This window comes from Agelaius phoeniceus, chromosome 3, assembly GCF_051311805.1.
Source record: "Agelaius phoeniceus isolate bAgePho1 chromosome 3, bAgePho1.hap1, whole genome shotgun sequence".
In the NCBI taxonomy this organism is placed as follows: domain Eukaryota; kingdom Metazoa; phylum Chordata; class Aves; order Passeriformes; family Icteridae; genus Agelaius; species Agelaius phoeniceus.
This window is the reverse complement of record NC_135267.1, coordinates 111,931,697-111,957,652: the sequence shown is the minus strand read 5'-3', so window position 1 is coordinate 111,957,652 and position 25,956 is coordinate 111,931,697. Positions and strand designations below refer to the sequence as shown.

The 25,956-nt window shown below is 48.2% G+C and overlaps 1 protein-coding gene across 1 annotated transcript; it reads right to left on the bottom strand.

The window, feature by feature from the left end:
* Positions 1-373: 373 nt before the first annotated feature.
* ANAPC1 (anaphase promoting complex subunit 1) lies at positions 374-25,956 on the bottom strand. The gene is made up of 47 exons (XM_054628739.2): positions 25,172-25,956; positions 24,232-24,393; positions 24,053-24,104; positions 23,380-23,489; positions 23,124-23,206; positions 22,253-22,326; positions 21,883-22,028; positions 21,032-21,252; positions 20,240-20,449; positions 19,857-19,952; positions 19,518-19,608; positions 19,363-19,428; positions 19,078-19,215; positions 18,605-18,745; positions 18,306-18,366; positions 17,832-18,019; positions 17,296-17,370; positions 16,891-17,156; positions 16,588-16,679; positions 16,144-16,292; positions 15,109-15,187; positions 14,994-15,030; positions 14,833-14,903; positions 14,536-14,714; positions 12,404-12,630; positions 11,169-11,287; positions 10,479-10,750; positions 9,715-9,949; positions 8,878-8,969; positions 8,604-8,738; positions 8,403-8,485; positions 8,212-8,290; positions 7,865-7,939; positions 7,271-7,347; positions 6,993-7,083; positions 6,848-6,901; positions 6,392-6,585; positions 6,097-6,183; positions 5,575-5,692; positions 4,743-4,820; positions 4,351-4,418; positions 3,270-3,408; positions 2,656-2,742; positions 2,103-2,198; positions 1,754-1,952; positions 1,151-1,285; positions 374-656 (listed from the first exon to the last, which is right to left on the bottom strand). The coding sequence occupies exons 1-47, from the start codon at positions 25,382-25,384 to the stop codon at positions 541-543; spliced, it is 5,856 nt and encodes a 1,951-aa protein (XP_054484714.2). The 5' UTR covers positions 25,385-25,956; the 3' UTR covers positions 374-540.

Below are 25,956 nucleotides of genomic sequence, written 5' to 3'. Positions count from 1 at the left end.
AGAGAGAAATTGGCACAAATCCCACAGAACAGGATTAAATTTGGAACAACAATAATCAGAATCCAAGCCTTTTGCTCTGGCTGAGTAATCCCTCAACCTCTGGCTGCTTTTTATGGAGTAATTCCACGTGTTTGGTGACAAATTAAGGATCAGCTCTGCCTGGAACCAACAAGGAATGAGCCCTGCTCCAAGTTCATCCAGGGGGATACACAAGGAGGAAGGGAACACAAAGTGTTTAAACCAGGAATTATTTCCATTGTCTGGAAAAAAGATCCACCACAAGCAAAGGAGTTATACAGCCAAGGAAAAGCACCATTCCCAGCCAAGGTCTTTCCCAAATTCCCCACAGAAACCACACATTTACAAACAAGCCTTCGTTACAAAAGTAAATTTATTATGACCTCACTTTTATAGCTCTTTTTTTTAAATTCCTCATAACAATTTATAAATAACTCCTGGTCGTGGGTTGCCACAGCTGGGGGTGAGTCTGCTGTTTGGGAAGGTACAAAAAGAAGGAGAATTTTGGGAAGCTTGGTGGGACTAGAGCACCATGGCCTGGGGGTTCCCGAGGAGCAGCGGGGCCAGGCGCAGGAGCGCCCGCACGGGCACGTGCAGCCTCCTCAGCTTCAGCAGCAGCTCCGAGAAGTTCCTGCTCCCTAAAAACATCCAAAGCAAAGGAAAAGTGTAAAAACAAGAAAAGTTTTGTCAAAATTGGAGGGGGAAGCTCCAGAGAGCTCTGGAGGTGTCATCCCATGGATCCGTTTGTTGTGCGCTGGTTGGAAAGTGAAGTTCTACCAGAGATCTCAAATCTCTTTGAAAAGGGATCCCAAATCCAGGAAGAAGGAGAACACAGAGGAAAAGAACAGCCAGAAGAGAGTTGTGTAACAGGTAACTGGAATCTTCCATGCCCAGACACAGGAATTTGTGGCCCACACAAGATTCCTGGGATAGGCTCCCGATCCCTCATGGATGTGGTGACATTGCTGCCCCAGCCCTAAGCAAGGAACAGAGCTCCCAAAATTAAGGTCCAGCTGCCTTTCCTTTCCCTTAGTAACCTCAGGACTGGTGTATTCCCAGGCTGCTGGAGAGCAAGGAAAAGCTGCCCAGTGAAAGGATCCAGGATTTCCCCAAATTCCAGTTCCAGACTCACCTTCCAGGCCTCCAGCTGCCAGCTGCCCCGGTGTGGGCACAGAGTGGTAAATCAGGAAGCACGCCAGCATGCTCAGCTGGGATTCCTCTGGAGCCTGCCCGCTCAGGTAGGAATGCAGGGACACGTCCCCTCCGGCTGCAAGGGACAAGGAATATCTTTGGTGACATTTGGGAAGCAGGATTTCCACAGAGAGATCCCACTGAAGTCTCCATTGCCCACAGAAGGTGGGCTTGGGAGGTTGTTTTCTGACCTCCTTCCTTCTGCCATTATGACCCTGCTGTGGTCACCCTTTGCTTTTGCTCTGGGAAAATTCTCCCTGTGCAAGATGAGGAAGGAATTTTCCCTGGGAAACATCACCTTCCCTGCTAAAAACCCCCCATCACTCCAGGCAAACACAATTCTACAGGGAATGTTCCACACCACACTGAAAACACCCTCCCTTCCCTCATCAGGTTTCCACACTTTTGAGGCAAAAATCAAAATGGATTAGCAAGGCAAGAACCAGGTTAACAACAGGGGATGGAATGAGATGGTCTTTAAGGTCCCTTCCTACCCAAACCTTTCCAGGATTCCAACACTGGCTGGATTGAAATTCCTCCTTACCTTGAAGCCACTGATCCAAGGTGTTATCTATGGTGCACTTCATCACTGGCAGGAATTCCGAGTTCATGAAGAGCCCTCGGGTTGGATTCCTGCTCATCCTCTCCTGGTGGCTCCGGGAGCTGAAGAATTCCAGCACCAGCTTCATCTGCCACAGCTCAAAGGTCTCGGACATTTCCCGCCTTTCCAGCCTCCTCACGGCCTGGCAGCGGGAATTGGAGCAGGAATGAAACAAGCAAATTACTCCTCAACCCCTGCCCTCACTCCTCTGGAAAAGCACACGGAATGGCCACTATTGCCCCCCAAGAAGTGGGAAAAAGTGCTGTTTCCAACAGGAACAGGAGTTTCCTACCTGGTCGATGGCGATGTACGTGGGCAGCATCTCTGGATTCTCCTGGGTCACGCACTCGTAAAGGATGGAGGAGAAAAGATCCAGGATTTCCTGTTTCTGAAGAAAGACAGGTGTCAAGCACAATTTATTCCAGGTTCCTGCCTGGAATTAATTAACTGATTAATTAACTGAAGTTAATCCATGCAGTGGCATCACAGGAATTTGGGATAATTAATGACACCACTTGACTTCTTCCTTGGGATAATTAAACTGGGTTTTATGCCCTCCCTTAAATAATTTTAAAAGAAATTCCATAAAAATCACCTTCTGTGACTTCCCCTAAATGTTTCATGGCTCTCTGGGTTTGTTAACACATTCCTTAATGAATGGGACAAAAAAATCCCAGTATCAAACCAACGGGAATCAGAGGATCACCACTGTATTACACAACATCTTGCAGGATATTCCCTGCTCCTGCTGATTGCAGGGCTAAATTCTGCTCTAGAGTTTAAGGCAGGTTTTCCCTAGTTTTTAATCCATGGAATAAGTGTTGGTCCACACCAACACATCCTACCTGTCCCATGTCCATAGTCGGTTTGCAAAAATAATCAGCGAAGGAAAAGAGAGCGGGATCGGAAGTGAAAGCGGAAATTGCTTCTGGCTGGAAAAAAAAAGGGATCAAAATGAACTTTTTGAGTTTGTGCACAAAGGTAGCAACAACTGATTTCCAAAGTGTCCAGAACACGAGGGAGAAAACTGGAACCCACGCCAAAGGTTGGAATCCATGCCTAAAGGTTGGATTCAATGATCTAAAAGCTGGACTCAATTTAAAGGCTAGACTAGATGATCTAAAGGCTGGACTCAGTGATCTAAAATTTTGATTCAATGACCTAAAGGTTGGACTCCATGATCTAAAGGCTGGATGCAATCTAAAAGTTGGATTCCACGATCTAAAGGCTGGACTCCATGATCTAAAATTTGGATTCAACGATGTAAAGGTTGGACTCCATGACCCTGGAGGACTTTTCCACCCTAACAGATTGCATGATCAAGCACTTCATGGGCAGGACGTGTCCAACACTTGTGTCTGCCCACGGCAGATGCACCACACATGGTTGTCCTGTGAAAGCCCACCAGAATTCCCTCCCTCAGCAGCATTCCTGGCAGGAAGCACCCTGGGAGCAGTACCTTGAAGGCCCGTGCTTCGGAGTTGCGGTGGGTGACGGTCTGTGCCAGGAGGCTGCGCCATCCCATGGGATCCTCCTTGTAGGAGAGCTGCCCAGCCCGGAGCTTCACGTACAGGATGCCACCCTTGGAAAGGATCGACCTGGAATGCCACAACAGGGCCCATTTACAGAATCGGTTCAAAGAGAGGAAGTTCAAACTGGATTATTGGGAAGGAATTCTTCCCTGCGAGGGTGTGGAGGCCCTGGCACAGGTTTTCCAGAGAAGCTGCGGCTGCCCCATGCCTGGAAGTGTCCAAAGCCAGGTTGGATGGGGCTTGGAGAAACCTGGGGTAGTGGAAGGGGTGGCACTGGGTGATCCTTAAATCCCTCCCAACCCAAAGCATGCTGCACTAATGGACTGAGTTCAATTTAATCCTTCCATTGGACAAGAGGGCAATCAATGATTGGACTCATTATCTTGGAGGTCTTTTCCAACCTAAATGATTGTGGGACTGATCAATGGCAAGTAAATGACCTAAAGGCACCCTGTTGCTGAGCAAAGACCGAGCTGGTTTCTCCCACCCCTCACTGGGGAGTGCAAAGATGAGAGTGATTTCCACACCCTCCCTCCACCCCAGATCCTGTGTTCCGGTAAAATCTCCGGTTCCCACAGCTGCCCGCCACGTTTCGAGCGCGTCACAAGGGTGGGTGGCACTCTGTGACATGGGGTGACACAAGAAAAAGCATTTCACAGGGCTTTGTAACAGTCCCCAACAGTCTGGGAAATGTGATATCACCACCACTCAAAACCAAACCAAAACCATGAGTTGTAGCTGCTCTCCGGTGCCTCCATCCCACTGCCAGCCTCTGTGGGTTTTACTATCAGGTTTTCCCCGACCCTGTTTTTTTGCATGAATTATTCACCTCAATGGGTGAAACCCAACTCTGCAGTTTCTTTCTTCCCCCCTAAAGTGCTGTCAGATGCATAACAGTGACTTGATGAAACCCAGGTTTCAACCCAGAGCTGTGGGAGGGTTTAAAAAAAACATGAAATACGATTACTACGAGGTCATGATTCAGTTGAGCATTAAAAAAACACTTACTGGAGATGAGTCGTTCCCTTGCTTAAATCTATTAATAATTCCCAGTACCGGGGGCCCTTCACTCTGATCTGTCAATAGAAACATTTTATTACTAAATATAACCAGAATCATTGAATTAAGAGGCTTCTACTTTTTTTTTTCAGGGTTGTTTTATAGTGTTGCCCACACAGAAAATTCAGGAGGAGGTTTGTGTCTCCTACAGGGAATTCCCTGCTGCATCAGATCTTGGGAGATCTTGATCAAGACAGAAGACAGAGAATTGTCTTTGGAATCGTAATGGGACAATGTCATCCAGAGTCAGGATAAGGAATCAAAACCCATCAGATCTCAGCTCTTGAGTCCTGTGATGCAAAATCCAGGTGATTTTCCATTAAAACAGAGATTTCCTCTACCTGCTTCAGTAAGTGGAGCTCTGGGAGAAGCGTGGGTGCCATCAGCTCCTCGGTGGCCTCCCCGTACCACTGCGTGCCCTGCAGAACATCACGGGAGCCACAGGTTAGAAATGCTCATTTCCATGGGAAAAGGAAGGAAAAGGGCACCTCGTGGGGAACAACTGCCCTGGCAGCAGGCAGGGGGTTCTGTTCCTAAGTAAACACAGGACTCATGTCAGGAAACATGGACTTCCCAAGCTGTATTTTCCATGGATGGATGGATGAACACCTAACACTGGGCAAGGCCAAAACGTGAAGGTTTGGGAAGCAAGCTGTAATGGGAACATGGAGAATCCTTGCCAGAATCACAGAGATGCACCTCTTCTCCCTAAAAATTCCAGGAACTCAATTCTGAGCATCTCCCTTCTCCCATATAAAATAAATCCCACAGAAAGGACTCTTCCCTGAAGGACACCTGATGGAAGCACCAAGGAGAAACACCAAGTTGCTCATCTCAGAATTAGGAGAAGGCCTGGAAAACCACAAATGGTTCCAGCTACCTCTGAGCCTTTGGAAATCCTTCTGAAGAGAGAGAAGAACCTGGGTCAGTCAGGACACCCTTGAAGACTCTGGTGACTCTCCCTGTCCTCCCTTCTGCTCTCCAGGTGCAACCAAAGCACACCTGAGGTGTGAGTGGGTTCAGCCCAACCCTTCACTTATTTGTGCAGAATTCGCCTCGTCTCCACCACAGCTTGAAACCAAACCCAAGACTGGAGGCCGCTCCAACGAAAACTGGGATAAATCCGAGTGTTTGGTCATCCCACAGCCCCTCGGGGCCTCTCAGCCACGTTACCTTGTAGGTGACCTCTATGAGGGCGTAGCAGGGGGTGTTGGTGTCCACGTCCACGGGAGTGAGGAGCCTGGGCTCGGCCGCCAGCACGTACAGGTGACGCAGAGCCTGCAGGTGGTACCTGCGGTGGGAACCGGGAGCTCAGCACGGGCTAGGAACGATCCCAGACACCCAATTCCTGCTCCACACCCAAATACAGCTCCTGTAGCCATGGTATTGGTTAATTAATAGAACAGGGCTTAATGGAGCAGAAGCAAAAGTAATTGAAGGTCATAAATGGACAGATCTTTCACAAAAATCTTTCCAGCTGAGCAAACTGGAGCGGCCACATCACGGCAGCACAGCAGAGCTGGTGTTTCCTCGCTGCCCAAAGATCCCTACCATTGTCATTTACTTCTTCCATTTCCCACTTTTTTTTTTTTTACGGAGAACCTTCAGAAATTGATTTTTGGTAAAAATCCATCATTTGTCTTTTGTAAGAAGATGGTTCAGCTAAAGGAAATGGGATCCCCATGGAAGCCTTACCGATTGTCCGTGCTGTGAACAGGGAAGTGAGGGTACAGAGCACAGAGAAGAGCAGCAATGGAGGAGTTGGAAGTGCTCAGGGAGTATCTGTAGGAAAAAACCAGATTTCCTTCTAAAAAACACAGGAGGCCAAAATAATTTGGTGGGATGAGGAAAGGAATTTCCAAAAGTGCACAAAGACAACAAGACTTTCTCTGCCAACAGAAGACGCCTTCGTGCATCCATATATTAAAAAAAGAGAAATGGAGGAAATGGAAATAAGGGTTGAGATGTGCCTTTGGAGCAGGCCCATTACCTTCCTCCTCCCAGGAAGAGGAGCCCCAAAGCCATGTGGTGAGCCAGGTGGAAGCCGTAGTTCATCTCTCCCCCCGTCTTCTTGTGCATGAAACGGCAGAGCTGGAGCACTTTGAGGTTCCCAGAGCCGGCCATGACCATGGCCAGGGCCAGGAGAAGGACACTCAGGCACGTTTCCAGGTTATAGTGACCTGTCTTCAAGCACAACAGAGAGATTTCATCACAATTCCATGGCCAACAGCACATTCCAGGTGGGATGATCCACCACTTTCTACCCCGAGCTTGAAAACCACATTCCCCAAAAGGAGGGAGAGCCAGCAAAATCCTTCAATGATGCGCAGCTATGCCACATCCTATATATCATGTGTAATCCAGGAAATTAAAAGGGCTGGGTTGGTTTCCATTGAGGTTTTGCTGAGGATCACACAAAGCCATCTTTTTGCTTGGAAAAACTTACTATGGATGCTGTCGGAGCCGACAAGCACTTCAGGAAATCCGTGGCGTATTTGTACTAGAAAGAAAAGGAATGCCCAGTGAATATGGATCCAAAAGGTGTGACAGCTCCCTGGGAAGTGAATGGAATCAAATAACCTTCCTCTTACCAGGCACTGAAATGCTGCCAGATTTTCTGAGCCGGCAAAACGAAATCCCAGGGATAAACACGCTCCGGCGATGATGTAGACGTGAGCTTGCCTAAGGAACAACACAAATGGGATATGACAAATGCTCCTCTTCTCCTCGTCTGAATACACAGCACAAACCCCTTCATCCCTTAAAAATAAAAGGGAAGAGGCTCATCCTTTATAGGATATCCCATATAACAAAACTCTCCTTTACAGGACAGTAAAATTCCCTCGGAGGAGATTTTTGGGACACTCACGCCAGTGTTTCCAAGCTCAGGTCTTCAGAAGAAGGCAGCTCTGTTGCATGAAGAGAGATAATGTTCTCTCTTATGATCTGTAAAAAGCAGGAAAGGAAAATAAATCCAAGGGAAAACTGATGACTCATTGAAACTCTGGCCATCAAGAGCTCATAAGTGATACCAAACAGGTCTAAGGGAAGGAAAGGCTGTTTTTTCCCCAACAGAGACCATCAGCATCCTGTAGATCTTATAGGTATTGAGCTCATTTGGTCTTAAAAATTCCATACAATATTTTGGAATATCGCTGATTCCACTGTTGGGAAGTTATTCCTCCATGCACCAGTTTTGGACCTGGCAATGCAGGGAAAAGTTTAATCCTTTCCTTTCCCTGACATCATTTTGTGTCTGGAACAATCCCATCTCTCCTCAATCATCTCCTTTCCAGTCCCTGGTGCTCCTAAAATCCAGGGATCCCAGGGGACAGTCACCTCTGTCATGTTAATGCTCATTTCCTTGTGCTCCTGACATGACTATGGAAATACCCACATGGAAAACAACCCAGGGAGGTGTAAAATTGAGAAGCAAACACACCACACATAAACAAACACCTACCTGAGGCACGTTGCTGTTGACCCACTTGGAATTGGGCAGGATGTCATCCCACAAAATCAGGCATCGAGCCAGGGTCTGGAAAAAGGGAGAAAATTTATCTATGGAACTGGGAAAAGCTATAAAAATACACCTAACAATTAATGTGACATTCCCCATAAATTTTGTCTTTCATCTGTTTCTCCCTAAATTCTGTCTCCATGGCAAGGAAGCTGCCACACTACAAAGAGGAACTGTTGGAAGGGGTGAGTTTGGATGGGAAGCAAAGAATTCTGGACGATGGGCATGCTGGGCTGGAATTCCTAAACATCATTTAAATGGACGAGGAATGAACCCAAGGGAAATCTTACCCTCAACAAAAGGAATTCTGGTTTGACAAAGTCCAGCAGATACATGGTGTCTGGTGCTTTGAGCCAGTCAGCAATGGATCTGCAGGGCATGGCAAAAGAAAAGGGTTTCCAGGTCACATTCCAGCAATTCCAAACCCCAGCAGAGCCAACACTAAGGCAGTTTCAGCCTGCAGGAATTCCCTGGTCAATACCTGTTGTTGGTCTTCAGGTAAATCATGGCAAGTGCAAGGGTGGCACCTGGACACGTCACATCCACGTTGATGGTGTCTCCTTCCTGGGAAAACACAGGGAACACTTCCCACAGGTTCACTTGGAAAGGAATGATGCTCCCAAAGTCATGGAGACATCTCCCAGAATTCCAGCTTTAATGAGGCAGCATTGGCACCACGTACCTTGATTTGGTAACTGGGAGATTTGTGCTTCTCCCTGTGCATTCCTGCCTGGAATCTCCTGTGTCCCCCCACCATGTACTGGTAGAGCTGCTCGGGAACGTTGAGGTCTGACATCCCAATCAGGTTACTGCCATGCTAAGGAATGGAGAGAAGGAAAACATGGAAGTGCCTTCCTCTAGGAGAAAAACCCACAGGCGGCAGGGAGCCAAGGATGGAACAGCTCTTGGAATGCCATCCCAATGGATAATGAGTCTCCTAATTGCAGCTGACTTACCCCAAGGCACACCATTCCCAAGGCCAGCCCTGATGCCAGGGAATAGGACTCTCTGTCCGTGCAATATTCCATTTCTGGGCCGGGGGGACGCCCTGGGGAAAACCAAACCAGCAAAATTCATCTTTGAAAATCCCAGCTTATTGCTTAATTCCTACTGAAAGGAGAAAAAAAATATCTGTCCATCTTTAGGGAAGTCCTCAGTGGAATGGCAAAGAGCTGGCAGTTCATCCATCCACTCCCAAATAGCAACTCCCTCCTGAATGTCATGGTTGGAGTTTAGAGCCATGGTTTAAAAACGCCATAAAAATGCCAAGTTTAACTGAGGATACTTTAAGATCCTGAACCAATCCAAATGCTGCTGCTAAAAAAGGATTGCACATATCCAATTTCTAGAAACACAACAATCTCACCCTTAAAATTTATCCCATTCCCTGTCAAATAAACCACACAGTCTCCAAGTATAGTCCCATGTAAACATGGAGAAAAGCTGTTACAAATTAACTCAGAACGAGAGCACAAGTGAGATCACAAATCTGCTGTTCACATCAGCTCTTAAGGCCTAGTGGTTAAAAACCCTTAAAATCCCAAACAGGGGAATTTAGGACACCAAATTTCCAAGTGGAAGAAGCAGGAACAGTAATGATGCTGCCACCTTTCTTTTCCTAAACCCAGTGACTTTCCTTTTTATGCTGCACAAGCTCCCAAGAGGAACCATGAGGTTTGGGAAAACGGGAAGAAAATGTGGTGGGAAAAGGCGCCAAGGTTACAATCCCAACTCCCTGGTGCACACGGCGACTATCCCAGCCCTCATCCTGTTTTTCCAGCGTTGGCACCCACCTATCTCAGCCAGCAGCACCTCAGCAGTGTGCCTGTGGGCAGTGCCCTGGTAGACCAGGCCTATGCCGACCACGGCAGCCACCTGGACGTTGTGGGGCACATCCAGCTCCGTGGAGGTGGGGGGCAGCAGGGCAGGGATGTGGATGCTCAGCAGGCGGGTGATGGCCATGTCCATGGTGCCCAGCTTGGCAGCGGAGACGCCGAGCAGGAGCCCGATGCTCGTCATCTCGTGGCCCTGGGTCAAGGGGACAAGGAGCAGTGAGGCACATTCCCAGTGAGGAATGAGAAAACCCCTGTCCCAGTGCTCCAGTGGCCTATCCCAATGAGCTGTGTGCAGGGTGGAGATCTGGTGGTAACACTGCTGAAAATCTTTGAACAGAAATGGAGGTTCCTCATTTTGCAGAATGCCAGAATATTTAGGATTGGAAGGGATCTCTGGAGATCATCCAGTCTATCCCCCCTGCTCGCTCAGAGCAGGTGACACAGGAATGCATCCAGGTGGGTTTGGAATGGAGTTTATTCAGAGGCTCCATGCCCTCCCTGGACAGCCAGTTCTCCACCACTTCCTTGGAGAGAAGTCCTTCCTCACATTGAGAAAGGAACCTTCCAACCCAAACCATGCACCATGACCACAACAAAGCAACTCAGACATTCTCCCACACCAGGAAACTCCCAATGCAGCAGTTCAAAGAAACCTTCCTTGTTTTGCCTAAAGAATCCAATCCCACCGGGATCTGCCTCTTGGATGTGCCAGAACTCCTCACCTTTGTCAGGTAGTCGTGGATGTTGAGGGTGGCCAGCTTGGTGAGGTGCCCGTTGAGGCCCAGGGCCATGAGGAACCCCGCGTACTCGTTGGCCAGCTCGGCGATTTTGGGCTTGTTGTAGACGATCCAGGCGGAGTCGATCTGGGAAGCGGGAGCGATCTTCAGGCCGGCGGCCACGCCGTTGTGGAAGCTGGCCCAGCAGGCCATGTTGGGCGGGACATCGATGTTGCCACTGTTCAGATCCACAGTGGTGTTCCTCGGAGGGGCACGGCCTGCCATGGGAGAGGGGGTAACAGCGGTCAGGAGAAGCCGAGCTCCTCATCCAGTGCCAAGAGAGGGAACAGTTCCGATCCAAGAATGTTCAGGAATGTCAGGACAGCCCTTTGCAGGATCTCCATCCTGTATGACCTCAGCACTGCTTATGCCATTTTTCCACTCCTCTCTCCTTCTGTACCTAATAAAAGGTTTCAGTGTTTGATAACACCGGCCCTGACCATTCCAGAAGGATCTTCCACCATTCTAGGTGGCAGATTCAAAGCCCAAAGGAGCTGCTTCCCCACAAAACCCACACTTGAGCCGTGAAATCCTTGGTGGAGAAGATGTTATAAAAATGACTGTAATAGGATAACAGCTGGAAGAAAGCCCATCCTGCTCTGGGATGGACTGGGAAGGAACCCCTGACCAACATACCAGTGAGGTTCAGCTTAGGGATGGGCAGCTGCTCCGTAGGCACAGGATGGTAGGAGAACAGGGTGAACATTCCTCGTCCAACTGGGAGTGCCATGGTTCGCTGGCACAGCTGCAGCAACCTGGTGGGGAGGTGAATCCAAAAACCACATGGAAAATTTTCCCAAATATAAACACCTACAAACAACGGGCACTGGACAGAACCATTTTTCCCTCATTGTGACTCCTTCCTTCTCCTTTTGAACCAAATCTTTGGTCCTTACAAGGTTCATCTCCAAGATACCTTCTGGCTGTTGGAACCTTGCACTACTTTTCCCTTAAAGCTGGTTCAATAAATCCATTCCACAGACACTTCCCAGCCGTGCTGGAAGCGAGGTGAGGGGAGAAAGCCAAGTAAAGGCGGTTGCCCTGCGGGATCCTGCAATGAGTGGTGATAACACCGAGTAATAACCCGCGTACAGAGGTGATAAGGTGCTTCCAAGAATGCCGACCACAATTCTCTACGATTTAGTCTGGAAACACTTTCTAAACTCCTTAGATTACTCAGCTCCCTAGGTCAGACTCAGTACATGTTGCAGGGTAATGGTGTTCTCGGGTTTGCTTTTTAATTTGGTTTTTAAAGAAGAGGTTTTCAAACCCCCCCCCCCCCCCCCCCCAAAAAATGAATAAAGCAGGACAGGGATAATCGAGGCCACTGGACACAGGTTTCAAAGGAATGGGATGCGACAGTGAATGTGCTTTCTGTGGAATTCCAAGGTCCCCTGGCTCAAGACCAGCCTATCACAAAGGGTTCTCCGGCTTTAGGCAGGGCATGGATGGTTTGGTCTCTACACAGGAGGTCCTGCTTATATTTCACATTTTTTGGGCAGAGGAAAGTGCTACAAAATCCCTTCAAATCCAACTGACCTCAATGTGCTGTCTGTCCTTCCCAAGAGCCCCCTACTCCAACACAGCAGAGCTTTGATCCACGCAACTCCAAAGACTTGGATTAGGATTTTTTTTTTTAAATTAGATTCTGAGCCTCCAAAAATATCCCCACAACCTTTCAGCTGAATGAAATACTGGGGAATAGAAACAGCTGGAAATGGAGAAATTTCCAATTTTATATATGGGGCTTGGAGCAACCTGGGATAGTGGAAGGTATCCATGGCGATGGCAGAGCTTGGAATGAGATGAGCTTTAAGGTCCATCCAAACCCAACCCAAGCCAAGGCATTCCATGCTTCCAGGACTCCTTACCTGTTTTCCTTCTCCTCGATGTACTCGTGGTCACTGGCCTCTGGCATCTGCACCACGTTGACGCGGACGGGCCGGGCGCTCTGGAGGAGCCTCCTCACCTCCTGCACCCTCAGGTCCTCGCTCCAGATCAGGGACATCACCTCCTCATTCATGTCGTTCATGCCATCCTCATCCTCCTCCGACTCGGCCGCTGACGGAATGTCCGAGGACAGCACCGTGCCCACGGACTGCAAGGGAAAGGGAAAAGACAATTCCAGGGGAGGGGAAAACTGTCAGGAAGGCACCACAACCTGAACTCACCCAGCACAATGTGATGGGTCTGTACACAGGAGGGATGGACACACCGATGGAGGGTCACGGCATTCCCATGCTCCTTACAGGAATTAAAAGGCCTGGAGGATTTCCAAAGATGGAAATCAAGTACTTCTGCACAACCAAATGGGATAAATAACTAAAGACAAGAGGATATGACACCCCAAATGCATTGAGGAGGTGACGTGTGATGAAGTTCTTGTCCTTTCAAAATCTTTCCTTGTTTTGAAGCAGTTGTAGGAAAGGGTTTCCCTTTCCCTGCCTACTCCATCAGCCCAGTTCATGATTATCCCAATTTGTGATCACTCCAACCAGAGCTGCTGTTCTGCAGATTCTGCTCCAAACCCTGTGTTATTTTTTAAAGTGTTGATGTTTCCACACATTAATTTGGATTCCCTCCACAACCACCTTGGAAAAGCAAATTACCCATTAAAACAAACAGCCCGCACAGCAGAAAATCCCAAAATTCCTCACTATCAGAAAACTTGGGATTCATCACAGCACCAGAATGGTTTTGGAACTTCCACACATGAACAGAAAAGCACTAAAGCTTAGGAGGACTCTTGGAAAACCCTTTTTCCATGCAAGGTTTAAGAAATGCTTTTCTAAAACTCTGCTCTCCTGTTTGCTCACATCACACAAGTGATGAGAGGACCCAAAGGGAACAGATCTTCCCGTGGTTCTCTGGGAACATGTGGCCCCTGGAAGGCAAGTAAATGAAGAGCTGATGAATGAAACCCAATTTCTTCTGGTAAATCCACACTCAATCTCAACACACAACTGCACCACCCAGAGCAGCAGCGTCCGTTCTGAAACAGGAAACTCCACCCTGCCCTCCTGAGAAATGACAAACAATTTGGGGTTTGAAGCTCACTTTGGCCTTTTAAGGTCACATCAATTCGAGGCATTGTTATAAAGTCAGTGATAAAATCAAATTTATCATCGTTTTCGATGATTTGTGAGGGTTTCGGTTGGGCACAGCTTCCACCGGCAGCAAACAAAAAGGATTTTTTGTGTGGTGGCAGGTGGGAGTTTGACCTGGAGTTAATGAACCTTTCTGCCAAATTAATTACAGTTTTGATATGCAATTAGTCATATAGCCTTTGCTGCAGAAAACTGGAATAACTTTAATATCCCTTCCAAAGCTGAGACAGCAAAAAAGGATCTTGACCAAGATGGACTTGAGATTTCAATTCCAGTTCCTGACTTTGGAAAAGGCTCCAATCTTTTGCCATGATGGGGTTTTATGCCAGCCTTAGGAAGATTTTTGGTTTTCAACAAAGGACATTTCAGTGAGAAACAATTCCTTGGGATGCTGGTGATAGCCACCATCAGAAGGAAGAGAAAAACATCACATTGTTTTTTAAATCATTTTACCTCAAGATACAAATAACTAAAACCCTTTTTGGGAAAAAAAGAGAAATGTGGCAAGTGTATTTCCAAATCCAGCTCTTCTAGTGGAAAGGAGGATGCCAGCCATGCCAACACAATGAGCCTCTGACAAATACCCACTTCCTTCTCCTTCTGCCATGGTTTGATGGCAGAGCCTCTGGAGAAAGCACCAAAGAATGGGAGGAGGAGGAATCCAACAGCTCTGGAGGTAAAACTTTTGTCTAAATTTAAAAATGTGATTTATCTTGAGTTTTCCCAGCTATTCATGATTATCCACCCCTGCTGGACGTTGCTTTTCACACCAAAACCCTTGAACATGTAAATCTTCCATTTTGTCGCCCTCAGTTTGGGAATTAATCTGGAAATCCCTGAGCTGCTTGCTCTGCCCAAACCCTGGGATTGGGAAATCCCTTTGTGGCCATACTCACGGATTTTCCCTTCTGCAGGCTCCCTTCCCAGGCCTGCTTGGAAAGATCCTGGCGGCCGATGAGGAGGCAAACGGCTTCCGGCCAGTCCGAGGCCGGCTGCTCCCGGCACTGGTAGATGGCATCCCGGATGGGAAGGGCCACACCGAAGGGAAGAGATTCCAGATCCCTCAAGGTGAAACCTTAAAATTAAGGAGGGGGAAAAAAAAATCCTAAATAAGTGTTATCAATCCCAGACAAAGAGTGCTTCTTGTTATCCAAGCACAAGGTTATTTGGGAATGTTGTTGTTTCGCTCTTACCAACACTGGTCATCCAAAGGACCAATTTTTCAGCCAGGCTGGAAACAGAAGTGCTGGATTTGAAATTGCACCTGGAAAATTAAGGAGAAGCCAATAAAAGCTCACCCAGAAGTCAGCAGGAAGTCACAAACTCAATAAAACAGCACCAAAAGTTTCCATACCGATTGTCATCCTGCTCCATCTGCTGCTTCCGTTGGCCTAGGAAAGACAAGGCTGTGTTAATTCCATGTTTTCCAAGCTTGAGACACTCCCAGGATGGAGTCAAAGCATCCTTACCTGATGTGATCTTGTACAAATAATGGGAGGCCTCATTCAGCACAGCACTCTCATCCCCAAGGATGTACAAAGCCACACTCTGGGGAGGAGAAATACCAAAAAAAAGTCGTTTTGGCAGCTGATATTCCTTTGCTTCCCAGAAAAACAGGCAGGAAGTAACTGCAACACAACCTCAGAAGTGGTGCAGGTGTATTGTGAAAGGTGACTGAAACAACTGAACAACAACAAACTTTGAAGCTTTGAATTTTGGGGGAAAAAATCCACCCTGAAACAATGCACTGAATTTTCCCTCACTGCTCCAGAGATAAAAGATAAATATCTTCCCAACAGAAAAACATGTTCCCAGTTATCCTTCTAGTGTTTCTCACATGCCATTTCTCCTGCAGGACACACACGTTTTCCACGTGGTCTCCTCCCCATCTTGGATATTTTGTGAAGGCTCCAAGTGAAAAGCTGTTGGGTCCAGCCAGCAAAATCCAAGGGATCAGTCATTATATTTTGAAAATTCTGGGAAAAATCACATCCAGGTAAAATGCTCTTGTGGGCTTTATGAAGATCTTTTAACTCTGAGCTCTGCAAGGGCAGATCAGGCAGGGACAGGAAGAAAATAGATCCTGGCTTTTTCTCCCTGTTTTTCTCCTTAGGCACCTCAGGCTTGACACCTCTGCTCCCAGTTGGAAGGGTTTTCCCATCAATGAGTAAGGAAGTGATGCTGACCAGGAGATACCATCAGCACTCACAGGACTAAATATTGATGTTGGGGCATGCCCAAGGAGAAAAAATGGGGGAATTCTCATTCCCTAAACACAGATAATTCCAAGTTCCATTATTACTTTGCACAAACCACAGAAAAACACAGAAGTGGTGAAGCTGCTCGGCTCCAATACATCCAGTAAATGAATCCCTCTGTTATTTCACCCTCCTTTAGAGATGCTTCACTCCCAGGAAATTCAGCAGCTGGAGCAAGCCCTGCCCACAGGGCAGTGCTGACAGAACAAGGCACATTCCCTGTCTTCCCTGTCCCCCAGTACTCACCAGTACCACCAGTTTGCTCCTTTCACAGATCCCTGGTAAGTAGGGATAAGGCTGCACTCCCTCTCCCTTCAGGCAGGAACTCAGCCACTGGAAGATACTTGGAGGCTCAGCAGAAAAAAAGGAGGGATGGAGCATGAAACCTGTTTGGACTTAAGACGAACAGCAAAGACCGTGAGCTCAGGGAAAAGGCACAAGAATTCCTCACCATTCCCAATTCCTCCGGCATTTCCTTCAACAAGACAAATCCAGCATTTCCCCACAAAATGTTACAGATCCCTCCTGTCAGATGGGATTTTATGACAGGAATGAAAACTCAAGGCATCTATTTAAGGAAGAAAAATTACTTCAAAGGAATAAGCAGGGGATAATCCTCCAGAATGAGGGGAATGTTAGAAACAAAGGGACTATCCAAGTATCACAGAATAGCCAAAGGCTTGAACTCACCCTGGTCAATTATGCAGGTCTGCCTGGAGGTTTTGACAAGGGCTGGGTAGTCCCTGTAGTAATAATCCATGTAAGCTTCCAGTTTCAAATCCCTGGAATGAGAGAGAGGGGAGTCACAGACTGGGAAAAAAAATATTCCAACCTCTTAGATGCCACCTTTGGGCAGCTGCTGCTACTGGGGAAGAATTTAGAGCCATGGAACAATTAGGAAGGGTTTTAAATACTCCTTTCTTTCAAATACAGAGCAAGTTTGCTCCAATTTGGGCAATCCCACCAAAACAAACAATTTTCCAGTGGGAATACCTCGCCAGCTGAACCAGGAGAACCACGAGGGAGCGGAGTCCTTCTCCCATCAGACTGTTCAGTTTGAGCTCCTCATAGATGAGGTGGAGAACAAAGAAAATGGCAGGGATGTGGGAGAAAAGGAGGGTGGAGGAATCCAAACTGAGGCTCTGGGAAAAGTCATCCCTGGAAGCTGAAACTTCCAGAGGGTCCAGGCGCAGAGCTTTGGCAATGGGATGAGACTCGAAATTCCTGTGGTAGTCAGAGCTCAGGAGATATTCCCAGTCCTAGAGCAAAGAAACAGGAAAGAAAGACAAGAGGATCCATGGTGAACATAATTTCCAGAAAGGAATTCCAAAGCACTGTTACAGAGGAATTTTTTCCCTAAAAACCAATCCAAATATAACAGAGGGAACCGTTTCTTACCTCATCTGACCCAGTTTCTGATGGCCTTGCCTTCTTTGGAGCAATGACTGGGGAGAGTGATCCTTCAAAATCGAGCTGCAACAAATTTAAGAAAAAGAAATAAAAATAAAAGAAATAAATAGAAAAATCAAATTAAATAAAGAGGTTTTTTTTGTGATTTCTTAGGAACCAGGGTTTCTTGTGATTTCTTTGGAACCAAGGTTTCCTAGGTGAATCACAACATCTGAACTCAAGCCAAGTAGGACATGATGTGGCTTGAGGTATTTCTGGATTTGCTGAACAATCCCCAGAAACACAAAATCCTCTTTAGGGAACAACAACCTGAGCTGTGACCTGTGTTTAAACTCAGAATCGATTTATTATGTATGAGATTAACCAAATTTAATATAGCAGTGTTACGTGTTGAGGTGGAATCAAATCTCCTTCTTTTTTTTTTTTTTTTTTTTTTTTATAATAAGCACCTTGTAAATGTACCTCATGATAAAGACAGAATAAAACAGGCCTGAAAACTAGAAGTGAAGAATGGATTTGCTCACATTCCGTGTCCAGCAGAGCCTCTCGGTGTTGTAACCCATCATGTTCATGAGACAGGTGACAAATAAATTCCACTCTGAGTGGTAGCTGGGCCCTCCTGGGGCGTTGTAGGCGTTGTACCACTTCACCAACATCTGCACAGCTGTTTCCTTGGGCAGGATGGCTTTCACCCCCTGCAGGCATCTCTTCACTGTTGGAAAAGAAGGAAATCATCCATCAGCTCTGCTGTCCTGGGATTTGCTTCATCAGTGGTGGAAATCTCCAAGGTTCATCTTGCTGCGCCTGCTTTCAACTCTAAATAGAGCCACAAAACTCCAACAGCTCTTCCTTGAGTCGAGCACAAATCCTCCGATTTGGAACAAAAATAAGGAAAAATACTCCTTTTTTTGCTCATTACTGAAACCAGCCACGTCTGAACTGGCACCTCAGCCCTTTCCCAAGCAAAGCAAAAGCCACCTAAAGCTTTGGAACCCTACCTAATTCCGAGGTGGCGATTTCAGGAATACTGATCCGAACCATGGTGTTATTGCTGAGCTCCTGGAAAATCCAACAAAAGTGGAAACAAATCAGGAAATGCATCAAGGAAATGCAGGCAGAGTCATTTTCTATCAACTCAGAACTCTTTAGTGGGTGAAGATATTCCCGAATCTTGGCTTATGCTACATTAAGATATGGAATTCAGGTGCCAGCTCTGTGAAACACTGGAAATCTTGGAATTATCTTGAATAATCTTTGCTATCAAAAGTGTTGCCCCAAATGACAGGAAAATACCTACTAAAGTTACTCTGTTGTGGACAGGATCCCTCAGAGCTTGGATGAAAGTCCCAAGCTGCTGGAAAGTGCAGTCCTCAACGTAGGGGGAGTCATGGAGCTTGGAAGAATCCCTTAATTCCGGAACTGGTGACAAAAGCACGCTCTGGAAAGTGGGAAAAACGAGCCCATTTTAGAGTTCAAATTGAAGTGGAATTCAGAAATAAAGTGGATCTGATCAAAGAACAGCTATAATTGTTGGGTTTGAAGTACTAACAAGAATCTTGGAAATGACTACAGATCTTTCCAATCCCTGCCTTGGAAGGGTTATGGCAAACAGAAATAAATAAACAGGGCAGCACCACAGAAATCTTCTTTAAATACAGTTTATTCAGAGGATTTACAAAACAAGAAGGAAAGATTCAACTGCAAAAGTCACCTTAGAAGATAAAAAACCACCAATCATTAGAAGAAAAGGAATATTTCCTTATTTGTTACCTCTTCCAGGGGCCCCAGGTGCTTGTTCAAAGGCTTGGATGGAGTACTGACACTATCCAAGGGAGTGCTTGGCCGAGGCATTGGGTTGGACATTGTCAGGGATGGAGCAGGAAGCCCAGGAATAAAAACCTTCCCCACCTTTTTGGTGGAAAAGGGAAACAAAAAGTTAAGTTTTTCTCTAAAAACACCCTCCACAAAAATTACTTAATTGTCCCATTAATGCTATGGATGCTTCAGAACTCTCAGCACTGCACATAAATTAGGGAAGGAAAAGGTGTCGCTTACCCGAACCACTCCGGAATAAAGCACCAGATTCCCACTGCCTTCCAGAACCAGCAGTGTGTCAATTCCCTGGAATAATCAAGCAGCACATTCAGCTCCCTGTGTTTAATTAAGGAGGCAGCAGCTGCATGACAAGGACATTCCACAGGTAACAGTACCTCCACTGGAGCTGCATCCTTTGCTGGAATATTGGTGACAGATCCAAAGATCAGCTGTGATTTATCGTTGCTCTCTTGGAATTTTACACACCTAGGGATTAGAAGGAACAGGAAACATAAAAGATTTGTCCTGGGTGTTGTTACAGAAAGAAAACACAGACTTCCAACAGTGCAGTGGATTTTTCCTGAGTTTTGTGCTTCCTTCTTTGTTTTCCCTGCTTTGCCCAAAAGAAATCAACTTATTTTTAATTTTCTAGTTAATTAAAACCCCTGATGTACTTCCAGCTGGGAATTTCTGGAGTGCTTCTCCTGGTTCACCTGTCCCCAAGGAATGCTCACCTCAGCTGGAGCTGGGATTCCACTAAAAAGCACAGGAATTTCTGCCCACAAAGGTCAGTGGAAATGAACACTTTGGATGCCTGGGAATTCTTCTCTCTGGAAAAGAGACACAAGGACCAGGTTAGAACCTGATTTCCTTTGGAGACTCCATGAAACCATTCAGAAAGCCTGGAATAACACACCAGGAAAAACTGGTCTGAGTGCTCAGTTCTCTGCAAGGGAGCCGGGCACCTAGGGAGCACCATTTCCCCCCCAAAAAAATCAGGGAGTGCAAGTCCATGAAGGCTCCAAGATGGCTCCAATTGCAGAAAAACTACTCAAATAAGCTGTGTTTTCACTTTGATTCCTGCTTCCCAACTCTCATCCCAAGAAAACCAGCTGACCTCATGCTTGGGACTGTTTCTGTCCACAGGTGGTCGATGCAGAGCTCAGGAACGATCGGCTCCGTCTCCGGCACGAGGAAGGAGTCGTTGGAAATGGAATTTGGGGAATGGGTAACGCTGGGTCTCCTTGGGGACTGGGCACTACTGGAGAAGTTGAACCTCTGCACTCCAGAGAAGGAATGGACTCCCAGGGCTGGGGAATGGGAACGGCTGTAGGCAGAGACAGGATATGGATGAGGAGGGGATCTTCAAAATCATAGAAAAATCAGATATTGATGCAGTCAAAAAGTGGATCTTCAAATTCAGGGAGAACCCCAGGGAGCTTATCCACTGACTTCAAAAACTCAACCAAACCATAAACCAGGAACTAGCTCACTGTTGATTTCCTTTAGTTTTCTAGCACAGGAAAACAATTCTCTAATTATTTTCCGGGCATCTCTGTCCAAATCCAACAGATGAGATTTCAAAAGGATTTCAGATGGTCCATTCCATCAAAAATCCCTCCTAACCCCTTCCTTCTAATTTCTTTAGAGAAGCCAGCCCAAAACACTCCTGGGACTCAAACATCCCACAGACATTCCTTGATCCACGACAGAGCAGCCTCCTGGCTCTGGCACAGGCCTCACTCCCCTCCTGTAATACTGGGATAATGGCACAGGGAGGGCATTCCAAGGGAAATTGCAGGTGCTGCAACACAAGAGGCACCAGAGCCTTGGATGGAAAGACGGAGAGCAAAATGTGTCCATGCTATTCCATGGGTGCCATCCTTTGGGATTTGCTGTGGGTGCTCACCTCAAAGCAGCCATGTTGGAGATGGTGGGAGAGCGGGATTGCAGGTTGGGAGAGGAGCTGGATCTGCTCTGGCTGTGGATGGATGAGTAGTTCTGGAAAGGGGAGCCCCCAGGGGAGTCTCCTTTGGAGAGGCTCCGGAGATGAGCGGTCAGGGAGCTGCTGGTGGCCATGTGCTGGGGGGTGCCCCCCTGCTCTGGGAATTTCAGCACCAGGCTCTGCTCCTGGGAGGAAAACCAATGGCATGTGGGCAAGGACAGCCAGGGAGAGGCTTTTCCAACAGCTTTTCCCATCAGTTACATGTTACAAATTCATGCTCAGCCTACTGAGTTAATCCCATTCACCCTGCTCTTCCACTCCCACAGAAACTGCTCCAATGTTTTTTGGGGTTTTTTTTCCACAAAATCACAGGATTTGGTTGGAAAAGACCTTAATGCCCAGCCAGTTCCACCCTCTGCCATGGGAACACCCTCCCCTATCCCAAGCACACTGTCCAACCTGGAACATTTCCAGGAATGGAGCAGCCACAGATTCTCTGGGAAACTCTGCCAGGGCCTCACAACCCTCACTGTTAAAGTTTTCATGGCACTAAGTTACTTTCCACTTTCCTTAAGCCTTCTGGTCCAATGTAGGGAATAATATGTTAATAACATAATCCATGACCCCATGATCCTCCTGCTCCAGGCAAATCCATGGAAAAAAATGTCTTAAAAACCAAAAGAACCAGCCCCACCAAACATCCTACTCTTACAAATGAAACAAATCCCAAAATCCAGGCACTCCTAACGCACATCAGGGCACAGAAACGCACACAGCTGTTTTCCAGGGATCTTCATTCCCCAGGGAACATGTACCTCTGGCTTGACTCTCCTGAGGGCCCAGACTGTGTGTAAGCTCTGCACAGTGTCGTAGGTCATCACAATGGAAGGGTCAGCGCTGAGGAACACGATCCTCAGCGTGTGGTCAGCCACGTACTGCACCCGGGACGATCCAAACACTCCTGGAAAACACGGATGCATCCCAAAGGATCAGCCCCACAACAATCCTATGAGCATTCCCCACACTCTCTTCCATCCACAATCTGGGTTTCTCCCCTGGGCAGCTTCCCTGTTCATGCAGCCACTCTAACTGCATCCTTGGAAGTGACTCTTCCAGAATTTTTTGATACAGGGACACAGTGGGATTTGCTGCCACCCGGAGGGACTCCAGTGACATCCAATGTACCTCCAGACTTCCAGACCAGAGGGGTGATTTCATCCAGGGGGTGCAGCATGCTGAACATCGTCGGCAAAGGCTCCCTAGGGAAAAGCCAGACAAATCAGAGCCTGGAATGTGACAGCAGGGACACAGATTCCATCTCAAAAAGCTTGTTGGATTGACTGAGTAGATTCAACTCTTCAGGACCTGTATTCCTAATCCCAGCTCTTCCAAGGACTAGAGAATCCCAGGGGAAAACACAAAAAGGTGGATAAAAGCTGCTCATCAGTGCATTGTCCAGCTGCTTCCTTTGGGATCCACAGAGGGCTTCCACAGGGGCTGGGAGCCTCAGCCTACAGGGAATGGGATCCCCACCAAAGAGGAGTTTGGATCCAGCAGCTGAGAGAAAATGTCTCGATGACAATCACTCAGTGACTCTCCCAGCTGTCCCTGACAGCCTGGAATCAATTCCTAGGACAGACCTTAATGGAATCAGGCTGGTGCTTCCCAGATCCTATTCCCAGGACCAGCACTCCCAGATAGTTTTTAACACTCAGCTTTGAGTGTGCTCAAGCAGAGTCACTGGGATGGGATAAAAAGACTGGAAGAAGCACATCAATAAAATCCCAGAATGGTTTGGGTAGGAAGGGATCTTAAAATGATCCCATTCCACTCTCTGCCACAGGCAGGGACACTTCCACTATCTCAGGCTGCTCCAAACCCCATCCAAGCTGTCCTTGAACACTTTCAGGGAAGGGCCAAACATAACTTCCTCCTTTTCCACCCAATTTCATCTTTTCCTATCAGAAACACACGGATCTTTCACCACTGCCCTCCAACTCCTCCATTCCTTATTAGATTATCCAACAGGAAACCACCCAAATTCCTCATCCCATACCTGGGTGGACTTGGAGGCACCTCGTGGGAAGAACTGCTGCGCTCAAATAACAACCCATATTTGGTTGGCCAGACATTTGCAACCTATAAAAAAAAATATCGATTTGTGGTGGGATAAAAAAATCAACCATGTGCTGCGTTGATGATGTTTGAGGGTCTTATAGGAAAATAAGATGTTCAGGCTTTTTATGCAGAGCAGGGAAACGTAAACGTGGACAGATGCACCAGTTGTGGACAAAAAGCGTGGCAGAAGTTACCTGGAAAGGCAGAGCAGCGATGTAATCCTTCCCCTCCATGCTGTGCACGTTTATGCAGGAGTTCTGCAAAATGCAGATACATTTCTCCACTGTTTCCTCACTGCCTGGCACTGGAAAGGAAGGAAGAAAACAATTACACGGTGAAGTTTCACTCTGTTCCAGATATCCTTTATAATCAAAAAGAAAATTCTGACATTTCAAGTGGTGGTGAATGAGCTCCTGGAGTGTGTCCAGAGAAGGGAATGGAGCTGGGAAGGGGCTGGAAAACAAGGACTGGCTGAGAAAGCTCAGCCTGGAGAAAAGAAGGCTCAGGGGAGACCTTCTGGCTCTGCACAATTCCCTGACAGGAGGGTGCAGCCAGGTGGGGTCAGGCTCTGCTTCCAGGGAACAAGGGACTGGATGAGAGGAAACAGCCCCGAGTTGCACCAGGGGAGATTCAGGGTGGATAATGGGAAAATTTCTTCCCCAAAAGAGTATCCAGCCCTGACACAGGCACAGGGCTATAAAAGGCACATGGATGTGGCACTTGGGGATGTGGTTTTGTGGTGGCCTTGGCAACAGCCGGACTCAGCAGCCTCTGAGGGCTTTCCCAACCTAAACAATTCCATGATTCCAAGCCAAGGGAGCTGAGCTCTGAGCATTTGGCCAGCAGCACAAGAAGCAGGACACTCACCATCAGCTTTTTCCGATTTTTCCTGGGGGATAATGAAGTCACACCACAAGGCCTGAAACCCAACACAACATCATCAGTTTTCCAGAATGAGCTGCTCCCACACAACATCACCTTCCCGTGTTCCCTGTCTGGAAAGGGTCTGTGGGTTCCCCTAGTGCCCCTTTCCCACATTTCTGTACCTGCAGGACGGGGCTGTCGACGGTGAATGCCTTGTACACGGCGGACGCTTGGCTTCTGCTGCCCTTGCTCCAGATGACCACGTTGCTGGCCACGTACAGCTCCTCATCGTAGTCCACCTCCTCCCCAACATCACTGATGCCTTTCCTCAGCTGCCAGCTTTCCTGGAAAACAGAGGTTTGTCGAGGGAAAGCCACAAGAGCCATGGGTGTGATGAGTTTGGCCAGTTACGAGGTGCTGGCACAGAGATGTTGTGGCTGCTCCATCCCTGGAAGTGTCCCAGGCCAGGCTGGATGGGGCTTGGAGCACCTTGGGATAGTGGAAGGTGTCCCTGATCATGGCAGGGGGTGGAATGAGATGATCCATTAGATCCCTTCCAACCCAAAAAACCCTGGCATTTCATGGTAATGGACAATCAGGATCCATTTAGATTTATTTTGATGGAAACCAGGGAGGAATGGGCAAGGGAGACCCTCTGTAGAGTTCTGAGATATAGAGCGAACCCCCCTTGCTCCCTAAACTCCTTCTCAGAGAGGAGCTGGGATATGGATGGATCCAATCTTAGGCTCGATCTCTATCAGAGCTGGGGATGTTCACCTGGAGAAGTCTCCAAGGAGACCTTAAAACCCCTTCTAGTGCCTAAAGGGGCTCCAAGAGAGCTGGAGTGGGACTTGGACACGAGTCTGGATTGACAGGACAAGGGGAAATGGCTTCCTGCTGCCAGAGGGGAGGGTTAGACAGGACATTGGGAAGGAATTCTCCCCTGGGAGGGTGGTGAGGCCCTGGCAGAGGCTGCCCCATCCCTGGAAGTCAAGGCCAGGCTGGAGGAGGCTTGGAGCAACCCGCTCTGATGGAAGCTGTCCCAGCCCACGGCGGCGGGAGGGAACCGGACGGGCTTTAAGTTCCCTTCCCTCCCAACCCCCGGCTCAGGAAGGCTCGTACCCGGTGCCGGTCGTGGATGGTGACCTCTCGGAGGGAGCCCACGAGCCCTGCGGCGCCGTCGGAGGAGCAGAGCTCCGGCGCGGGCTGCAGCCGCCGCAGCTGCAGGCTCAGGGCGCTCGGGTGCCGCCGGCTCTGCTCGCGGCCCCGCGGCGCGAACTCCTGCAGGTCGCCGGCCGCAATCATCGTCGCCCTCTCGTCACAGTGTTCCGACATGGGGCCCCGATATCCACATTATTTCCGGGACGCTCCGGCGGCTCCCGCGGGCACCGGGACGCGCGTGGAGCGGCACCGGCGGCCCCTCACGCGGGCGCGGCCATCTTGGCGCTCCCGCCCTGCCCCGCGCGCGCCCGCTCCGCCATGGCCGCGCCTCACGTGGGGGGCCCGCGCCGCTCCCCGGGGAGCGCGGCTGCTCCCGGCGTGTCCTGGCGGGAATCCAGCGCCTCTCGGCCCATCCCGAGGGGAGACTTCCCCCAAAATTGCCGTTTCAAAGTGCCACAGTCCCGCCGAGCGCTGCTGGTAGTTGTTGGTGACTGCTGTCCTCCCGTGGCGGCTTCCGTCATGGATCGCCCAGCTCGCAGCCTGGGGCTGTGCTAGACTGTCTTTAAATACGTTTAGACGGGATGCTGGAAAGTTAATTCTTCCCTGTGAGGGCAGTGAGGCACTGGAAGAGTTGCCCAGAGAAGCTATGGCTGCTCCATCTCTGGAAGTGTTCCAGGCCAGGTTGGAGCGACCTAGGATAGTGGAAGGTTTCCCAGCCCATGGCAAGGAACCAGATCTATTTAAAG